The 16450-nt window shown below is 39.3% G+C and overlaps 1 protein-coding gene across 1 annotated transcript; it reads right to left on the bottom strand.

Moving 5' to 3' along the window:
* Positions 1-3449: 3449 nt before the first annotated feature.
* On the bottom strand, positions 3450-14492 carry LOC306987197 (uncharacterized protein; the record flags this gene model as incomplete). The annotated part of the gene is made up of 6 exons (XM_079591274.1): positions 3450-4644; positions 4762-5282; positions 5520-5588; positions 10747-11884; positions 12002-12522; positions 14292-14492. 6 exons carry the CDS (start codon positions 14490-14492, stop codon positions 3450-3452), a joined length of 3645 nt encoding a protein of 1214 aa, XP_079447400.1.
* Between the last annotated feature and the right edge of the window lie 1958 nt (positions 14493-16450).

Raw genomic sequence — 16450 nt, 5'->3', positions numbered from 1 at the left:
TGAAACCGAAGCATGGGTACGTACCTAAGTCCCTCAACACACCGTTCAGGGCTCAGGTCATCTCCCTGTCGGCTCTGCCGGCCTCTGAGGACGGAAATAGCTCCCTTTGCCCGGTCAGGGCATTAAGAGCTTACGTGTCCCGCTCCGCTGTTTTTCGACAGACGGAGCAGCTCTTCGTTTCGTTCAGTGGGCGCTCTAAGGGGCGAGCCGCGACGAAACAGAGTCTGTCTCGGTGGGTGGTGGACGCCATTGCGTTGGCCTACGCATTTAGAGGTTTGGAATGCCCTCTGGGCATCAGAGCACATTCTACGAGAGGCATGGCCTCTTCGTGGGCTTGGTATAGCGGGATCTCGTTACAAGATATCTGTATGGCGGCAGGCTGGGCCTCCCCATCTACATTTATAAGGTTCTATAACCTAGAGGTTCCTGCGTTGCAGGCTAAACTGCTCTCGGTCTAGAAGACTATGTATGGTGTTCCTGCCCCGCGCTGCGGCCCAGGTCATTTCAATGTTTTAAGCATCACTCACTGACAATGTGTCCCATGAGCATGCGATGACCCCTCAAATATATCTATTTATTTACATATATATGTTATTATGCCCTCAGGGGCACTATTATGAAGGGATGATGCTAATTCTAGCCGCTCTCCCTATACATTCTTGGTGTAGGCGCTTGTATGCCAGGGCGCGCGCGCCCTTGGGTGTCTGTGTCGGTCCAAGAGCACGCACGGCGTGTTACAGGGGTTCCCGTAGCGTCTTTCGACGCAGTACGAGATAACTCTACGTAAGAGAACGTACTCGGTTACTAACGTAACCTCGGTTCTCTCTAGAAGAGGGAACGAGTACTGCGCCTCAGGCCGTGCGTGCCCACGCTGCGTCGCTTCAGTGGCGAAAATCAGAGTGGAAGACAGCTATGCTCGTATTTATAGGCCAAGTCCACGCCCGTTTCGGCGGGAGGTGACGCAGAGGGCGCGAAGCGCCCTCATTGGTCAAGCGTCACTGGCCTCGCATAGGCTGTGCTTTTCTGGCGGAGCAGCCAATAGGCGCTTGAATTGCTCCGCCTAAGGTTGTATGCTACAGAAAAGCGTTTTACAAATTTTACAAAATTAAGGATTAATTTTTAGGGTTCAATCTCGGAAAAGAAATCTTTCCCGAAGCGTCTTTCAACGCAGTACTCGTTCCCTCTTCTAGAGAGAACTGAGGTTACGTTAGTAACCGAGTACGTTTCTTTTGACTAAAACTAGACTAAAATGACGAGACTTTTAGTTGACTAAAACTAAGACTAACTTAGACATTTGGCATAATTGACAAGATGGCAGAGAGCAGTGAGCTACTGCGTTGCCTACTGGTGTACTCAGGGCCGGATTAACCATTAGGGCAACTGGGCAATTGCCCAGGGGCCCAGGACATCTAAGGGGCCCTGGGCACCGTCAAATATTATGTCAAATATTATGATTAAAATGTCTCCACGATCTGCTTTTGAAGAAATATCGTAGGATCGTGCATCTATCAGTTTGCAGTTCTGGCGCCTCCGTCTCAACATACTGTACAGCGCGACGTATATTCACATGAAATGCAGAGGAACGGGACACTGTAGTTTATAAAAATTTATTATTTGCATGTGCTTTAAAGCCTTGCCGGTTAAACATGTCGTTCGCTGCTGATGCGCTGTTCTAACGGGCGCTTTTCTGAGCGCAATAACGTTACACCCGCCGACGCGCACATGCACTAAAAGCCTGTTAACAGCGTCTGTTACTGGACTAAGTTATCTTTCGAGTCTTATTGCTCTAATACTGTCAAATACACTCAAGGTTTACATAAACAAAGTTGGTTATGTCTAAAGTGAAAGAACAGTAGAAAAAAATAAGAAACAAATCTGCTTGTCAATTGCGTGTAGACGCGTCGCGTTCAGATCTTAAAGTGACAGTAGCCCTAATAGTAAACATGCATCCGCTTGTCCTTAAAGGGATAGTTAAAAATGATGTCATCATTTACTCACTCACTCTAATGTTGTTCCATACCTGTATTAATTTCTTTCTTGTGCTGAACACAAAAGAAGATATTTTGAGGAGTGTGGCTAACCGGGCGGTTGCTGGTCCCCATTGACTACCATAGTAGGAAAAAACTATTATGGAAGTCACTGGGGTACATCAACGGTTTGGTTACCCAGATTCCTCCAAATAACTTTTATTTTCAACAGAAGAGGGAGACTTATTTGGGGTTGAAACGGTTTGAGAGAGTAGGCTAAATGATGACAATTAAAAATTTCCCTGTTAATAAAACAACAAAATACAAAGAGCAAATCCCTCACTCTTGACTGAGAACTTTAATAGTAGCTTTAATAAGAATCAATGTACAATTTATACAGTGAAGTCTATGTTGTGTTTTATTTTCATATTTCATATCATTTAATGACTTTCTTCCATGCTGTTAAATACACATACTGTAGCTGAAAAAATAAAGCACTGTTTATTTTAATTGTATATTAAGTTGGGAGTTGGGAGTTGGGGGGGGGGGGGGGGGGGGGGGCTGGGGGGGGGGTCCTACAACCGAAATTCGGACAATCAGTTGTGAGCAAAGTGACACATGTCTGACGCAATAAAGTCACTCCCAGTTTCTCTTGCTCCAAATTAAAGGTCACTACATAGTAAAAAAAATTTAAAGACAAAATTGTCTGAATTTTAGCAATGATCATTTATTATAATTTTTTTATATTATTTATATTATTATTATAATACCTGAAATCCATTACACCGGAGCAAAGTTCAACAAATATTATTAAGCATTTAGTTTAAATTAATATAAATATATACGGATAATATTTAATATAAAAAATATTTGAAATTGATAAATAAAGCTTTAAAAATAACTACATGTAAGCTGTTCATTTTAATACTTATGTACATTATCAAAGGTCACACTTTATAGGTGTCTATAATTACTAACATACAAAAAATAAGTACAGCCTGAATGGATTGATTTTGTTTTGTCAACTCAAAACTAATCCTGTAACCCTGAGTTTGTTACCATCATAGTAAAGACCCCTGATAGCTCTGATTTAACTTGACACAAAGCATGTGACTGAACTTGCTTCAAGGACTTTTTTGCAAAAGGTGTAAAAGTTTATATGATTTTATATCCAAGTTAATCATTCTATTCAAATAACCACAAACACTGATATGGTATGCCTCCAGGAAGAATGTTTTAGATAAAGATATTTTGCATAGGCTAACAGTTTAGCAGTTTTAGGAAGTTTTTCTACCCAAAAAGTAAATAAATCACACAAATCTGGTTTTATGAATGCTTTAATAAAACAAAATACAAAGACAAGTAATATGAATGAAAAGAATTGAGCAAAGTTTATACTTAAACATTTTAAGCATTTGATTATCAGAAAGCTTTGCAAGATTATGGCTTTAATGCATAAGGATTTGAGATCCTTCTAAAATCCTACAGCTTTACCTGTTTTCCATAAGCGCTCTTGAATTTATTTGTGAAATTGCGAGCTGATTCAAGCCTGGGCATATCTTTAACCAGAACACCATTTCTTGAGCTGAAAATGTCAGCCAGAGGAGAAGCCATTGGAGAAGGTTTGTGTTCATTACACCGTGGGCCATTTAGACCGGGAGCACATTTCACTTCAAAGGTAAAAAAGAAGGTGCCATGTTTAAAAACACAAGCGTCACTCACAACTCCACTTCTAAGATCAAAAGAGCATTCACCAAGGAGGTCGCTGTTCCAGTAGTCTGCATCATACACTTTAAAAGTAAGTTTATTGGCCATGCTAATCTTAATAGGACCAAAGTCAAATCTTTCTGACCAACGTGGATTGTCATTATTATCAATTCTCGCAGTACGCATGGTTTTTGTGCCATATTCTACTGTTACAGTGCCATCTGTTTGAGTAAATGTATCTCCATACAGACCATTGGCTCCAAGGTTGTAGACTTTCAGGGTGGCAAGTCCTTTTTCAGGTGGACAGCAGTTAGACTTTATAACTTGACTGCTTTCACAAACACAAGCACATCGGTCTCTTGCACTGCACTTCCTGCCAATCTTGCAAGGCTCTGAGCAAATCTTCATGAGGGCATTTTCTATTATGTATTCTTCAACAGCTCTCTTCAGTCCTTTCCTGGCAGGGTGTTTAGTACTCAGTAAGAAATGGAGGGGTTTTAGAGAGTAGTGCACAATGTTAGGGAGGCTCTTCAAAGACTCAAGCCAGTTCTTAAGGGAATTTTTGTGTGATGAACCAGAAAAAAGCAGATCTTCTCCATTTATGTTTCCTCCGATAATCTCTGTCTGACGCTCATTGAACATGGTGCTGAACTTTTGATTTGTGCCCATCTTCTTTTTCAGTTCTTTACAAAAATGGCTCTCTGCCTTCACAGTCACCACATAGTATGAACCAGAGGCTTCAACATCCAAACAGTCTTTCACTGCAGTGTCTGTAAGCCCACTCACTGTTGCCTGACAGGTTTTGATGGCTGTTATGGCTTTTATTTGCCCCCCTAACTTGACACCTGTGATAAAGTGAGTGCCATATGTGGTGATCAGGTTGCGGTAGGCGTCTGGATCGTATACAGGGAGTGATTTGATTGCTTCAAGAAACTCTGCATGAAGAGGAGGCTTTTCAGCTAGACGATATCTGTAAAGAAATAGTTAATACGTTTAAATTCAGTGGGATCAAAGAGGGAGTAATTTAATTAAAGGTTTCTTTTTTTTCTTAGTCATTCTATGAAGAAAAGCAACCCAACTCTCTCACCTGTAAAAGCCGCATGCAACTTCATGTTTGGTGAAACTGTATTTGTCTTCTTTTGATTTTTTCATTGCAAATTTCGCTTCCCTGGAATGAGTGCTTCCGACTGCAGCTCCAACGGCTTTTACATCTAAACCAACTTTCCAGCTGACTGAGAGTGCTGATGATGAATCATTGACCAGTGCTTCACTTGATTCAAAGATCTGACCGGAGACTTTCATTGAACACTTTGGCAAGGTCCTCCAGAACACAACTGCAGCTGGTAGCTTCTGTTTTATTCTATTCATGTAATTGTTCTTGCGCAATTTACAAGTGCCGTTTCCTAAATCCCATTCCTCCATTTTGATCACATAAGATCCTTTTCGCTCCATGGTCACAACATCAAATCCCTCTCCAGCAAGATTGTGTCCTGGAACAAAGGGAGCATCCTCACACTCTTTTGATGCACCTATGTCATCCTCTCCAGAAATGGTCACGAGAAGCAATGCCCAGAAAACAACAAGGTAAATCTGGAACTGCCCCATCATCTGTAGTGAGATAAGTAATTTTTCCATATTTCTGTCAAATCATTATTGTGATTATTGTTTAAATTAACATAACTTAACAAGAACAGTATCAAATTGTAACAATAATACCTTCATAAAATGTGCAATATTGTTACTTTTTAAAGCAAATACAAAATAAAAAAAAGGATGTTAAGCAGTAATTGTCTCTTTCAAATAATAATATGATTATTTTTAATGTTTTTTTTTCCAGTTACCTACCATTAAATGTAGAGCTGAGATAATCAAATATAAGTTATAGGTTGTCTTTCTAACCTGTTGATGGTTGAGTGGTTGTGGGTGTCAAAGGTTTGTAGTGCAAATTATATTCCATGACGTGGCTGTGACAAATCTTCTAATATTAGTTTAACACATTGCCTGGGCCTAAGCTGAACAATGCTATAAATATGTTCTGTGAACAAAGAAGAACATTTTAAGTACAGATGTGACAAAAACCTCTGCAAATGGATGGCAGTGTTACAAAGAAGATAAACAGTTATCCTTAAGAGTTGCATTTTAAAAGATGACCTGTGCATATATTATTCCTTTACATTATCAATTTAATTATTAACTTAATGCTAATTCATGAAAAACAGGTATGACACTGGCTTAAATTGTTGTTGTTTTTCAGAACAATTGTTTTGATTGAGTAGTCAGTTCAATATAAAGTAAGAACAAATATACAACATTAAAGTGTTGAAAGAGATTATTCAATAGCCCTTAGCCCACCATGAAGTCGATACACTTGGTCTAAACCAGGTTGACAGTGCATGGAGAGTAAAGGAGTCAGCGTATAATTTGGGAAGGACCAACCCCCATGTGTTCTGCTGCGCTGTAAAGTAGATAACTTAATTTTAATAACAGATATTCTTGAATGGAAAGAAGTAGGAAGGTGCGTCCACTTTGCAAGATCTGAGGTGACTCTGGCCAAGTTGTTATTATTATTTTTTTAAACATCATCCAGCAGAGAAGGATAGATTTCTATCCCTAAGTATGTAATCAATTAATTTTATACCCAGTTAGATTACTAAACTGATTAAATACATTTAAAACGCAGAGAACTGATTGAACTGGATTGTCTAGATAAAGCAATATGTAATCTGCAAATAAGGATATTATGTGAGATGTTCCTAACCATTATAGGAATTATACGATCGGAGTAGTGTAACAAATTTTTTGGGCCTAAGCTATGAAATGCTATGTATTCACGCGTTCACGAGAGCACCGCGATGCATGCGTGTGGTGATGACTCAGGAGGTGGCGTTCTGACATATGACCCGGAAAGGCAGGGCTGTGTTTACAAGCATAGGAAGACAAGCATTGGCACACATAAAGTATTCTCGTCACTTCATAAAATTAAGGTTGAACCACTGTAGTCACATGGACTATTTTAATGATGTCTTTATACCTTTCTGGGCCTTCAAAGTGTTAATTAAATAGCTGTCAATAGAGCCCCCCCTGAGCCATCGAATTTCATCAAAAATATATTATTTTTGTGCTCCGAAGATGAATGAAGGTATTACGGGTTTGGAACGACATTCAAGCCTTGGAGCTAAATTCAAGCCTTAGCATGTCTTTAACCAGAACACCATCAAGTATTTTAAGGTTGAGCATGCAAGCTTATTGATTCAGCAGGAACCTATCAGCCTTCCTGTGCCATATTTTATGACAGAACTTTGTATCATTATAGTTATTGTTCTTGGTGGGAATGGACCTTAACAGGTCAGTTAATTTAAGATAGCATGGACAGAGAACACGTTTCACATTTCAGTAGGCCTATATCATTATTGTATTAACTAAGATCATTTATTTTATTTACCCATTTGGCGATCCATTGAGGTAAAAATATTATAAAGCTTTTTGAAGCTGAATGTGACGACGCACATACTGTGATAAAGGTCTATTCTTACTGCCTTGGACTTGCACAGCTATTGACTCTATTGCCTTTGCAGAGTAATCATTGTTGTTGGAGTATTTCCAATTTCGGTAAATAATTTTTGTCATATTTATATCTAAAATACTTTGGTTTGGTCTGTTGCTCAGCAGATAGGGTCAGGGACAAATGATACATAACATATCAATGAATACTAACATATAAACAGCGCAATTTAAAGTAGTCATCAAAGCTGCAACTGTTTTTTTTTTTAGCCTCTGTTCAGCAAGTAATTGTAAACTATGACTCGCCATTAGTGCTATAAGACCACAGTAGGAAATGGATACAAATGGAACCTGTGACATTTGATAGGTGTCAATTATTCATGTCAAAAACAACACCAGCTTTATCAAGTTGTGATATTAGTTTGGAAATCTAATCTATCACAATCTATCACAACAACATTTGTTTCTTAAAGGGATAGTTCATGTGACAAGGATAACATTAAAGAAACATGAACTAAAATTTGAAATCAAGAAGTTTGAAATCGCACCCATACCCTTATTCACTATTACTCCACTAATATAGCCCACTTAAAGGACTGAATGAAAATGTGAGAGCAAATTCAGACACAGAGTGTGTTGGAAGGGCTGCTGCTTTTGCTTAGTTTGTGCTTGCTGTTTAATAATCATTTGAAACTTAGCGAATTGGCAGCTCAAGCAGTAGTGAAAAGATTGACCTTGAACTCTGTCATGGAAATGAGCATGTATAAATCTTAATTAAAATTGTATAATCAATTAAAAAGGAATTTATACCTGTATGATATTATGCTGTACCCTCATTAGACCAGCAGTTTGGAAAATGGCTAAATGGATGAGTCAGCTGCAGTGCCATCTTCTGGCGAGATGCAGGAATTCATTCCCTCACAGTGCATTATGGGTAGTCTCTAGATGTTGAGTGTACATCAGTTGTAGCCTACACTAGTTATTGCTGTGCAGATGGAATGAGTGCACTCAATAACATCCAATATGGTTTCAGACAACACAACAAATGGCTGTCCATTTGACTAATCCCCATGAAACCAATATGGTTTAGGCCCGGACCGCCATAAACATTATTTAGGACTTTTTGGATGCAGCAGTGGTGGCTGAATCCATCCAAATCCATTCATAACCATGTTTGGAAACCTTAAAACTGATGTAAACTTGATGTATTAATTTCATACTTATTCAGAGAAATACGTATTCTCAGTGACAGCTATATGTAGTGCAACATCTTACACAAATTCAGCTGTTATAGACAAATTAATATATGTATGATCTTTTTCCATCATGTTTGGACTATATGTTCAGACTAATGCTGCCTTCATGTGCTATCGGAATTATCATAAATACGAGTTTCCTAGTTAAAAATTGGACATGAATGCCCTCTCAAGTCATATTTACCACTGGAAAGTTTGCTAATAATTTTAAAACCCACGTTCCCGAGATGGGAGGGCCACTATCTTTAAACATGGCGGAGGATCTTTTATCAGCGTTTTTATATATTTATTAAATATTCTATAAAGGTTATTATATTTGAAAATATATTACATCTTTTTTATTTATTGAGCATAGCGGTGTAGTTATTGTATAGTATAAGTTGTATAAGTCTTCTATTTGCCTTCTGCTTGTTGTTGTTATCTAATAAAATGCTGTCAGTATCTGTCAACATTTTTGTGTCAGTATGGTTATACTGTGTGTCAATTATTTTTTTACTATATTTTTGAGCCTTTTACCTTTACTCAGAAAGGACAGTGAAGAGTGACTGGAGAGAGGTGGGATCGGGAAACGACCGTGAGTCACATTCAAACTTGGGTCCCCTGTGAGTATGGAGGACCAAACCTGCAGAAATTAAAAATGAATAAATAAATGAATGAATAAACAAATAAATAAATATGCGAAGAAATGTAAAAAACCCCCCAAAAAATTATACTTTCTATTTATACTTTTATTTCCTTATTTATGTATAATTATATATTTTTCCACATTTATTTATTTTTTCATTTATTTATTTATGCATTTATTTATTTCCAATTTTATTTATTTTCACATTTATTTATGTATATATGCATTTATGTCTACATTTATTTATTAATAAATATATAACGAGGGAGGCGTGTTTTACATAGCAATCGAGCTCAGAGTGGCAGTGCTGAAGCTTTGAGGCCACAGTGACACCTTGTGGTATGACCAAACAATACGCAAGATGTTTGCATTTCTGTGCAATGCAATGTACAATCCAATGCGTGGCCAGTCATGCAAATTCCACACACCAATTTCATTGGCCTTTTCTGAAGTATAAGAGGTGTTTGGGGCTCCCAAGACTGACCCCTAAAGTCGTCACTTGACAACACGCCAGGGAATGGAGGTTACAATAATAACCTTTGGAAATTTTGGCTAGTGGTAGTAAGCTTATTCAAGTGAAAATTATCCACCATAATATGTGCACAAAGTGGATAGGCACTACTAAAGTGTATCGGATTTTAGCAGGGTCATCGCCTTAGAAACTTGTGCTCCATGGGCATTGCTCTAAATGGCAGGTTATGTTGTAAGAGATCTAAACCGAAATTCGACCAATCAGCTGTGAGCAAAGTGACACATGTCTGACGCAATAAAGTCACTCCCAGTTTCTCTTGCTCCAGATTAAAGGTCACTACATAGTAAAAAAAATTAAAGACAAAATTGTCAGAATTTTAGCAATGATCATTTATTATAATTATTTTATATGATTTATTTATGATTTATATTATTATTATTATACCGGTAATCCATTACACCGGAGCAAAGTTAAACAATTATTATTAAGCATTTAGTTTAAATAAATATAAATATATAAATATTTAATATAAAAAATATTTGAAATTGACAAATAAAGCTTTAAAAATAACTACATGTAAGCTGTTCACTTTAATACTTATGTACATTATCAAAGGTCACACTTTATAGGTGTCTATAATTACTAACATACAAAAAATAAGTACAGCCTGAATGGATTGATTTTGTTTTGTCAACTCAAAACTAATCCTGTAACCCTGAGTTTGTTACCATCATGGTAAAGACCCCTGATAGCTCTGATTTAACTTGACACAAAGCATGTGACTGAACTTGCTTCAAGGACTTTTTTGCAAAAGGTGTAAAAGTTTATATGATTTTATATCCAAATTAATCATACTATTCAAATAACCACAAACACTGATATATGGTATACCTCCAGGAAGAAGGTTTTAGATACAGATTTTGCATAACAGTTGTCAGTTTTAGCAGTTTTAGGAAGTTTTTCTACCCAAAAAGTAAATAAATCACACAAATCAGGTTTTATGAATGCTTTAATAAAACAAAATACAAAGACAAGTAATAGGAATTAAAAGAATTGAGCAAAGTTTATACTTAAACATTTTAAGCATTTGATTATCAGAAAGCTTTGCAAGATTGTGGCTTTAATGCATAAGGCCTGATTTGAGATCCTTCTAAAATCCTACAGATTTACCTGTTTTCCATAAGTGCTCTTGAATTTATTTGTGAAATTGCGAGCTTATTCAAGCCTGGGCATATCTTTAACCAGAACACCATTTCTTGAGCTGAAAATGTCAGCCAGAGGGGCATCCATTGGAGAAGGTTTGTGTTCATTACACCGTGGGCCATTTAGACCGGGAGCACATTTCACTTCATAGGTTAAAAAGAAGGTGCCATATTTAAAAGAACAAGCGTCACTCACAACTCCACTTCTAAGATCAAAAGAGCATTTACCAAGGAGGTCGCTGTTCCAGTAGCTGTCTGCATCAAACAATTCAAAAGTAAGGAAATTGGCCATGCTAATCTTAATAGGGACAAACTCAAATGTTCCTGGCCAACGTGGATTGTCATTATTATCAATAGTCGCAGTACGCATGGTTTTTGTGCCATATGTAACTGTTACAGTGCCATCTGTTTGAGAAGTTACATCTCCATAAAGACCATTGGCTCCAAGGTTGTAAACTTTCAGGGTGGCAAGTCCTTTTTCAGGTGGACAGCAGTTAGACTTTATAATTTGACTGCTTTCACAAACACAAGCACATCGGTCTCTTGCACTGCACTTCTTCCCAATCTTGCAAGGCTCTGAGCAAACCTTCATAAGAGCATTTTCTATTATGTATTCTTCAACAGCTCTCTTCATTCCTTTCCTGGCAGGGTGTTTAGTACTCAGTAAGAAATGGAGGGGTTTCAGAGAGTAGTGCACAATGTCAGGGAGGCTCTCCAAAGACTCCAGCCAGTTCTTAAGGGAATTTGGGTGTGATGAACGAGAAAAAAACAGATCTTCTACATTTATGTTTCCTCCGATAATCTCTGTCTGACGCTCATTGAACATGGTGCTGAACTTTTGATTTGTGCCCATCTTCTTTTTCTGTTCTTTACAAAAATGGCTCTCTACCTTCACAGTCACCATATTGTATGAACCAGAGGCTTCAACATCCAAACAGTCTTTCACTGCAGTGTCTGTAAGCCCACTCACTGTTGCCTGACAGGTTTTGATGGCTGTTATGGCTTTTATTTGTCCCCCTAACCTGACACTTGTGATAAAGTGAGTGCCATATGTGGTGATCAGGTTGCGGTAGGCGTCTGGATCGTATACAGGGAGTGATTTGATTGCTTCAAGAAACTCTGCATGAAGAGGAGGATTTTCAGCTAGACGATATCTGTAAAGAAATAGTTAATACGTTTAAATTCAGTGGGACCAAAGAGGGAGTAATTTAATTAAAGGTATCTTTTTTTTCAAAGTAATTCTATGAGGAAAACTAACCCAACTCTCTCACCCGTAAAAGCTGCATGTAACTTCATGTTTGGTGAAACTGTATTTGTCTTCTTTTGATTTTTTCATTGCAAATTTCGCTTCCCTGGAATGAGTGCTTCCGACTGCATCTCCAACATCTTTTACATCTAAACCAACTTTCCAGTCGACTGAGAGTGCTGATGATGAATCATTGACCAGTGCTTCACTTGATTCAAAGATCTTACTGGAGACTTTCATTGAACACTTTGGCAAGGTCCTCCAGAACACAACTGCAGCTGGTAGCTTCTGTTTTATTCCATTCATGTAATCGTTTTGGCACAATTTACAAGTGCCGTTTCCTAAATCCCATTCCTCCATTTTGATCACGTAAGATCCTTTTCGCTCCATGGTCACAACATCAAATCCCTCTCCAGCAAGATTGTGTCCTGGAACAAAGGGAGCATCCTCACACTCTTTTGATGCACCTATGTCATCCTCTCCAGAAATGGTCACGAGAAGCAATGCCAAGAAAACAACAAGGTAAATCTGGAACTGCCCCATCATCTGTAGTGAGATAAGTAATTTTTCCATATATCTGTCAAATCATTATTGTGATTATTGTTTAAATTAACATAACTTAACAAGAACAGTATCGAATTGTAACAATAATACCTTCATAAAATGTGCAATATTGTTATTTTTTAAAGCAAATACAAAATTAAAAAAAGGATGTTAAGCAGTAATTGTCTCTTTAAAATAATAATATGATTAATTTAAATTTTTTTTTTTTCAGTTACCTACCATTGAATGTAGAGCTGAGATAATCAAATATAAGTTAGGTTGTCTTTCTAACGATGGTTGAGTGGTTGTGGGTGTCAAAGGTTTGTAGTGCAAACAGTGGCGATTTTAGGGGGTGGGCTGAAAGCTGAAAGCTCATTGGCCACCCCTGTGGCCACCCCAGATCTGATAGGTTCGTCAGGATAGCATGTTCGTCAACACAAGAAACAAGAGATGCTGTCAATGATGACAGCCTGATGACAGCCTGAGAGAGCTTTGGTGCCAGAAGTAAATTTCCCATTAATTTCTCCCATTGACTTTTGGAAAAATCTGTATCTAAAGAGTTTTAGAGCATGTCTGAGGATAACCAGCTACGGCTGAACTCATAAGCATACAACATATCATTTCGAGTGAAAAAACGAAGAGAAAATCCAAAAAAAGGCAAAGGTACAAGACTGTGTACATATTTTCATTTCCAAGTGAAGGAACTACTCATCCCATAAACCACCGCGCCTCACTGAAGTCGACTGAAGCCACAACCGCGAAAGAGTTCGAGTGAATTTTATATAGTGAATGTGTAGTCAATAGCATTTTTTTCAGTAGTAATTGTGTAAATAAAAACAATAGTGTTTTATATAGGTATTGTGTATTGAATTTTATATTTATCATCGTGTATTTTATATTGTGTGCGTGTGTGAAAGCGGTTAACGATAACGTTAGCAACATGGTGCAGTGCTTAGTACCTGACTGCAAATCACCTCGCTCAGTCGTCAACACATATGTGTTCAGTCAGTGTGTAGTTTGTGTGTTTATTTCAAAGCCCTTATTGTCATGACTAAATGATGATGGAAGCAAGATGCAAGAAACTCAAGTTTTAATGACGTGAAAACACAATACCACGAGAACAAACAATTAACAGTCCAGAACCCAAAGCAACTGGCAACGCAGGGACTAGATGGTCAGTGCTGATGAAGTGATGCAAAGTCCGGTAGTTGAAGTGATCCAGGTGATTTCGTGAGCGGTGAAACAATGAACAGGCAGGATTGAGACCACCATACAATATATCACATCACATGACATCTTCCCCTTTTTCTGAAAACAAAGTCTGCTGTATTCTCTTCTCCTCCCTTTTCTTTCAGGAAAACCCTTGACAGTAACATTATAATACAAAACAAACAGCTTGTAATCAGCTTACGTAAACACCTCTCAATAACATGAATTTGAGCAATGTAACTGTTACTGTACTATTGAACAGAACAAACACTTAACTACTGTAGTACAACTAGTTACGGAGCATATAGTTTCCTGATACTTTACAGGTCAAGCCTGACAACCGGTTTACTGACTCTTCCTGACCTGGTAAGCAACAGTCCACGCTTTGGAGTAGGAAATGTTTCCCTGCATGGTTGGGTCGGTACAGTCCCGGTCGTATCAGTATCTGCAGGCTGAATGTCCACAGTCCCTTTTGTTTGTGGTGCAAGTGTGTGTACAGCCTGTTTTGTTGTTAATGTTGGTGTTGGCACTGCTTGAAGATGACGTCGGTTATGCCTTAGTACCGCTCCTTGTTCCGTCTCGATGACATAGGAACTAGGTGTTACACTTTCATGCCTGATCACTGCCGGTGAAGCCCAGATCTTCTCGTGGTCCAGCTTGGTAAGAACAGTGTCACCTGGTCCCAGTGTTGACAGATTCTTAGCTCCATTGCGACGATTATAGTAGAAAGCTTGTCTGTCTTTCTCTTTTTTGTCTTTCAGCATGACAGACTTCCTATTTGGCCACCTGGGTTGAAGATTCTTCTCTAGGGTTGGAAGTGTTGTTCTGATTTTCCTTCCCATAAGAAGCTCTGCTGGACTAACTCCAGTAGTGGCACAGGGAGTCGATCAGTAGCACGAGAGCTAACAGAGGATCTGTTTGCTTCAGAATTCTTTTGCAATCTGCACAGCCCTTTCAATGTGACCGTTACCCTGAGGATGGTGAGGACTTGATGTAATGTGTTTGAAATCCAGTCGCTTGGCTAGTTCTCGAAACTCTGCACTAGAGAACTGAGGACCGTTGTCACTCACCACCTCCTTTGGAATCCCGAATCTGGCAAAGACAGCCTTCAACTTTTGTGTGACATGAGATGTCGTTGTAGAAGGCAGTATCTCTAGAAATCTGGAATAGTAATCTGACACAATTAGATAATTCTGTCCACGATGTTCACAAAGATCAGCTGCAATTCTTTTCCAGGGTTGTTCTGGGAGTGGTGTGGAGATCAGGGGCTCTTTCTGCTGTGTACTTCTCAATTCATGGCATATCTGATATGACAGCACTATGTTCTTTATGTCCGCTGAATTTCCTGGCCACCACACAGACTCCTGTGCTCTCTCTCTAGACTTTGTAAGACCCTGGTGACCTTCGTGAATCTTTTCCAGGATCTCTTTCCTCATCGCCCTTGGCACAATGATTCTTCTTCCCTTGATCACTAAGCCCTCATGCTCTGAGAGCAGACATTCTTTCTCGATCTGTGCGTATCGGGTTTCTGCATCAGTAAGACATCTTGAGCAGTATGCTACCGGCTTCCACCCTTCTTTGTGTAGCTGCAAAAGCACCCCCCCAAGTCCATAACTGCTTGCATCAGCCGAGACAGCAGTGGTCTTAGTGACATCATAATACGCAAGAACTGGGGCCTTTATGAGCAGCTCTTTTATGTTTTCAAACGCTGTCTGCTGCGTGTGTGTCCACATCCACAAACTTTTATGTCAGAGTAGTTCGTACAGAGGCTGGCTGACTTTTGAGAGGTTGGGAATGAACCTCCCCAGGTAATTCACCATGCCCAGCACCCTTTTCAGTTCCTGCACATTTTGTGGTGGTGACAGCTGTCGGATGGCATCCACCTTATCTGGATCTGGCTGCACCCCTGTCTCATTAATATGTTGACCCTGGAACCGAAGTTGGCTTTGTCTGTACGTGCATTTTTCAGGATTTAGTTTTAACCCTGTAGACTCCACTCTCTGAAGCACTTGCTCTAAACGAGAGTCGTGTTGTTCCAGGGAGGACCCGTAGACCAGTATATCGTCCATGAAGACCTCTACCCCCTCCAGCCCTTGAAGCGTCTCCTGCATTTTCCTCTCGAAGATCTCTGGAGCGCTCGAGATCCCGAAGGGAAGCCTCCTGAAACAATATCTCCCAAATGGTGTGATAAAGGTGGTAAGTCTGCAGCTATCTAGATGGAGAGGGATTTGCCAGAATCCGCTGGCCGCGTCTAAGGAAGAGAAAACTTTTGCGCCGCTCAGTTTGGCAATAATCTCCTCTGCAGTAGGTAGCACGAAATGTTCTCGTTTTACTGCTTCGTTCAATCTTTTGAGATCCACGCAAATGCGTGCTTTGCCATTTTTCTTCAGAACGGGAACCATCGGTGCACACCATTCAGTCGGTTGTGTCACCCGCTCTATGACGCCATTTTTCTCCATCCTTTGCAACTCCTCTTTCACCTTTTGCAGCATTGGTATTGGAACACGCCTCGCTGTGTGTGTCTGACATGGCTGTGCTGAGTCTTGTAACTGAATTTTGATGGGGTCGGTTTTTAGTGTGCCGTGCTCACCAAACGCATCATAGTCAGAGGCCACCCTGTTCGCCTCCTCCACTCTCCTTACCAAGTTCATGTCAGCTGATAGAGACCGACTCAGCAGGTTGTTGACTTTGTATCCACGGACCGTTTCCACAATAGCCACAT

This window comes from Phoxinus phoxinus (genome assembly GCF_949152265.1).
Source record: "Phoxinus phoxinus genome assembly, chromosome: 19".
In the NCBI taxonomy this organism is placed as follows: Eukaryota; Metazoa; Chordata; class Actinopteri; order Cypriniformes; family Leuciscidae; genus Phoxinus; species Phoxinus phoxinus.
The sequence above is the reverse complement of the archived record's forward strand: the minus strand, read 5'-3'. Positions and strand labels throughout refer to the sequence as shown.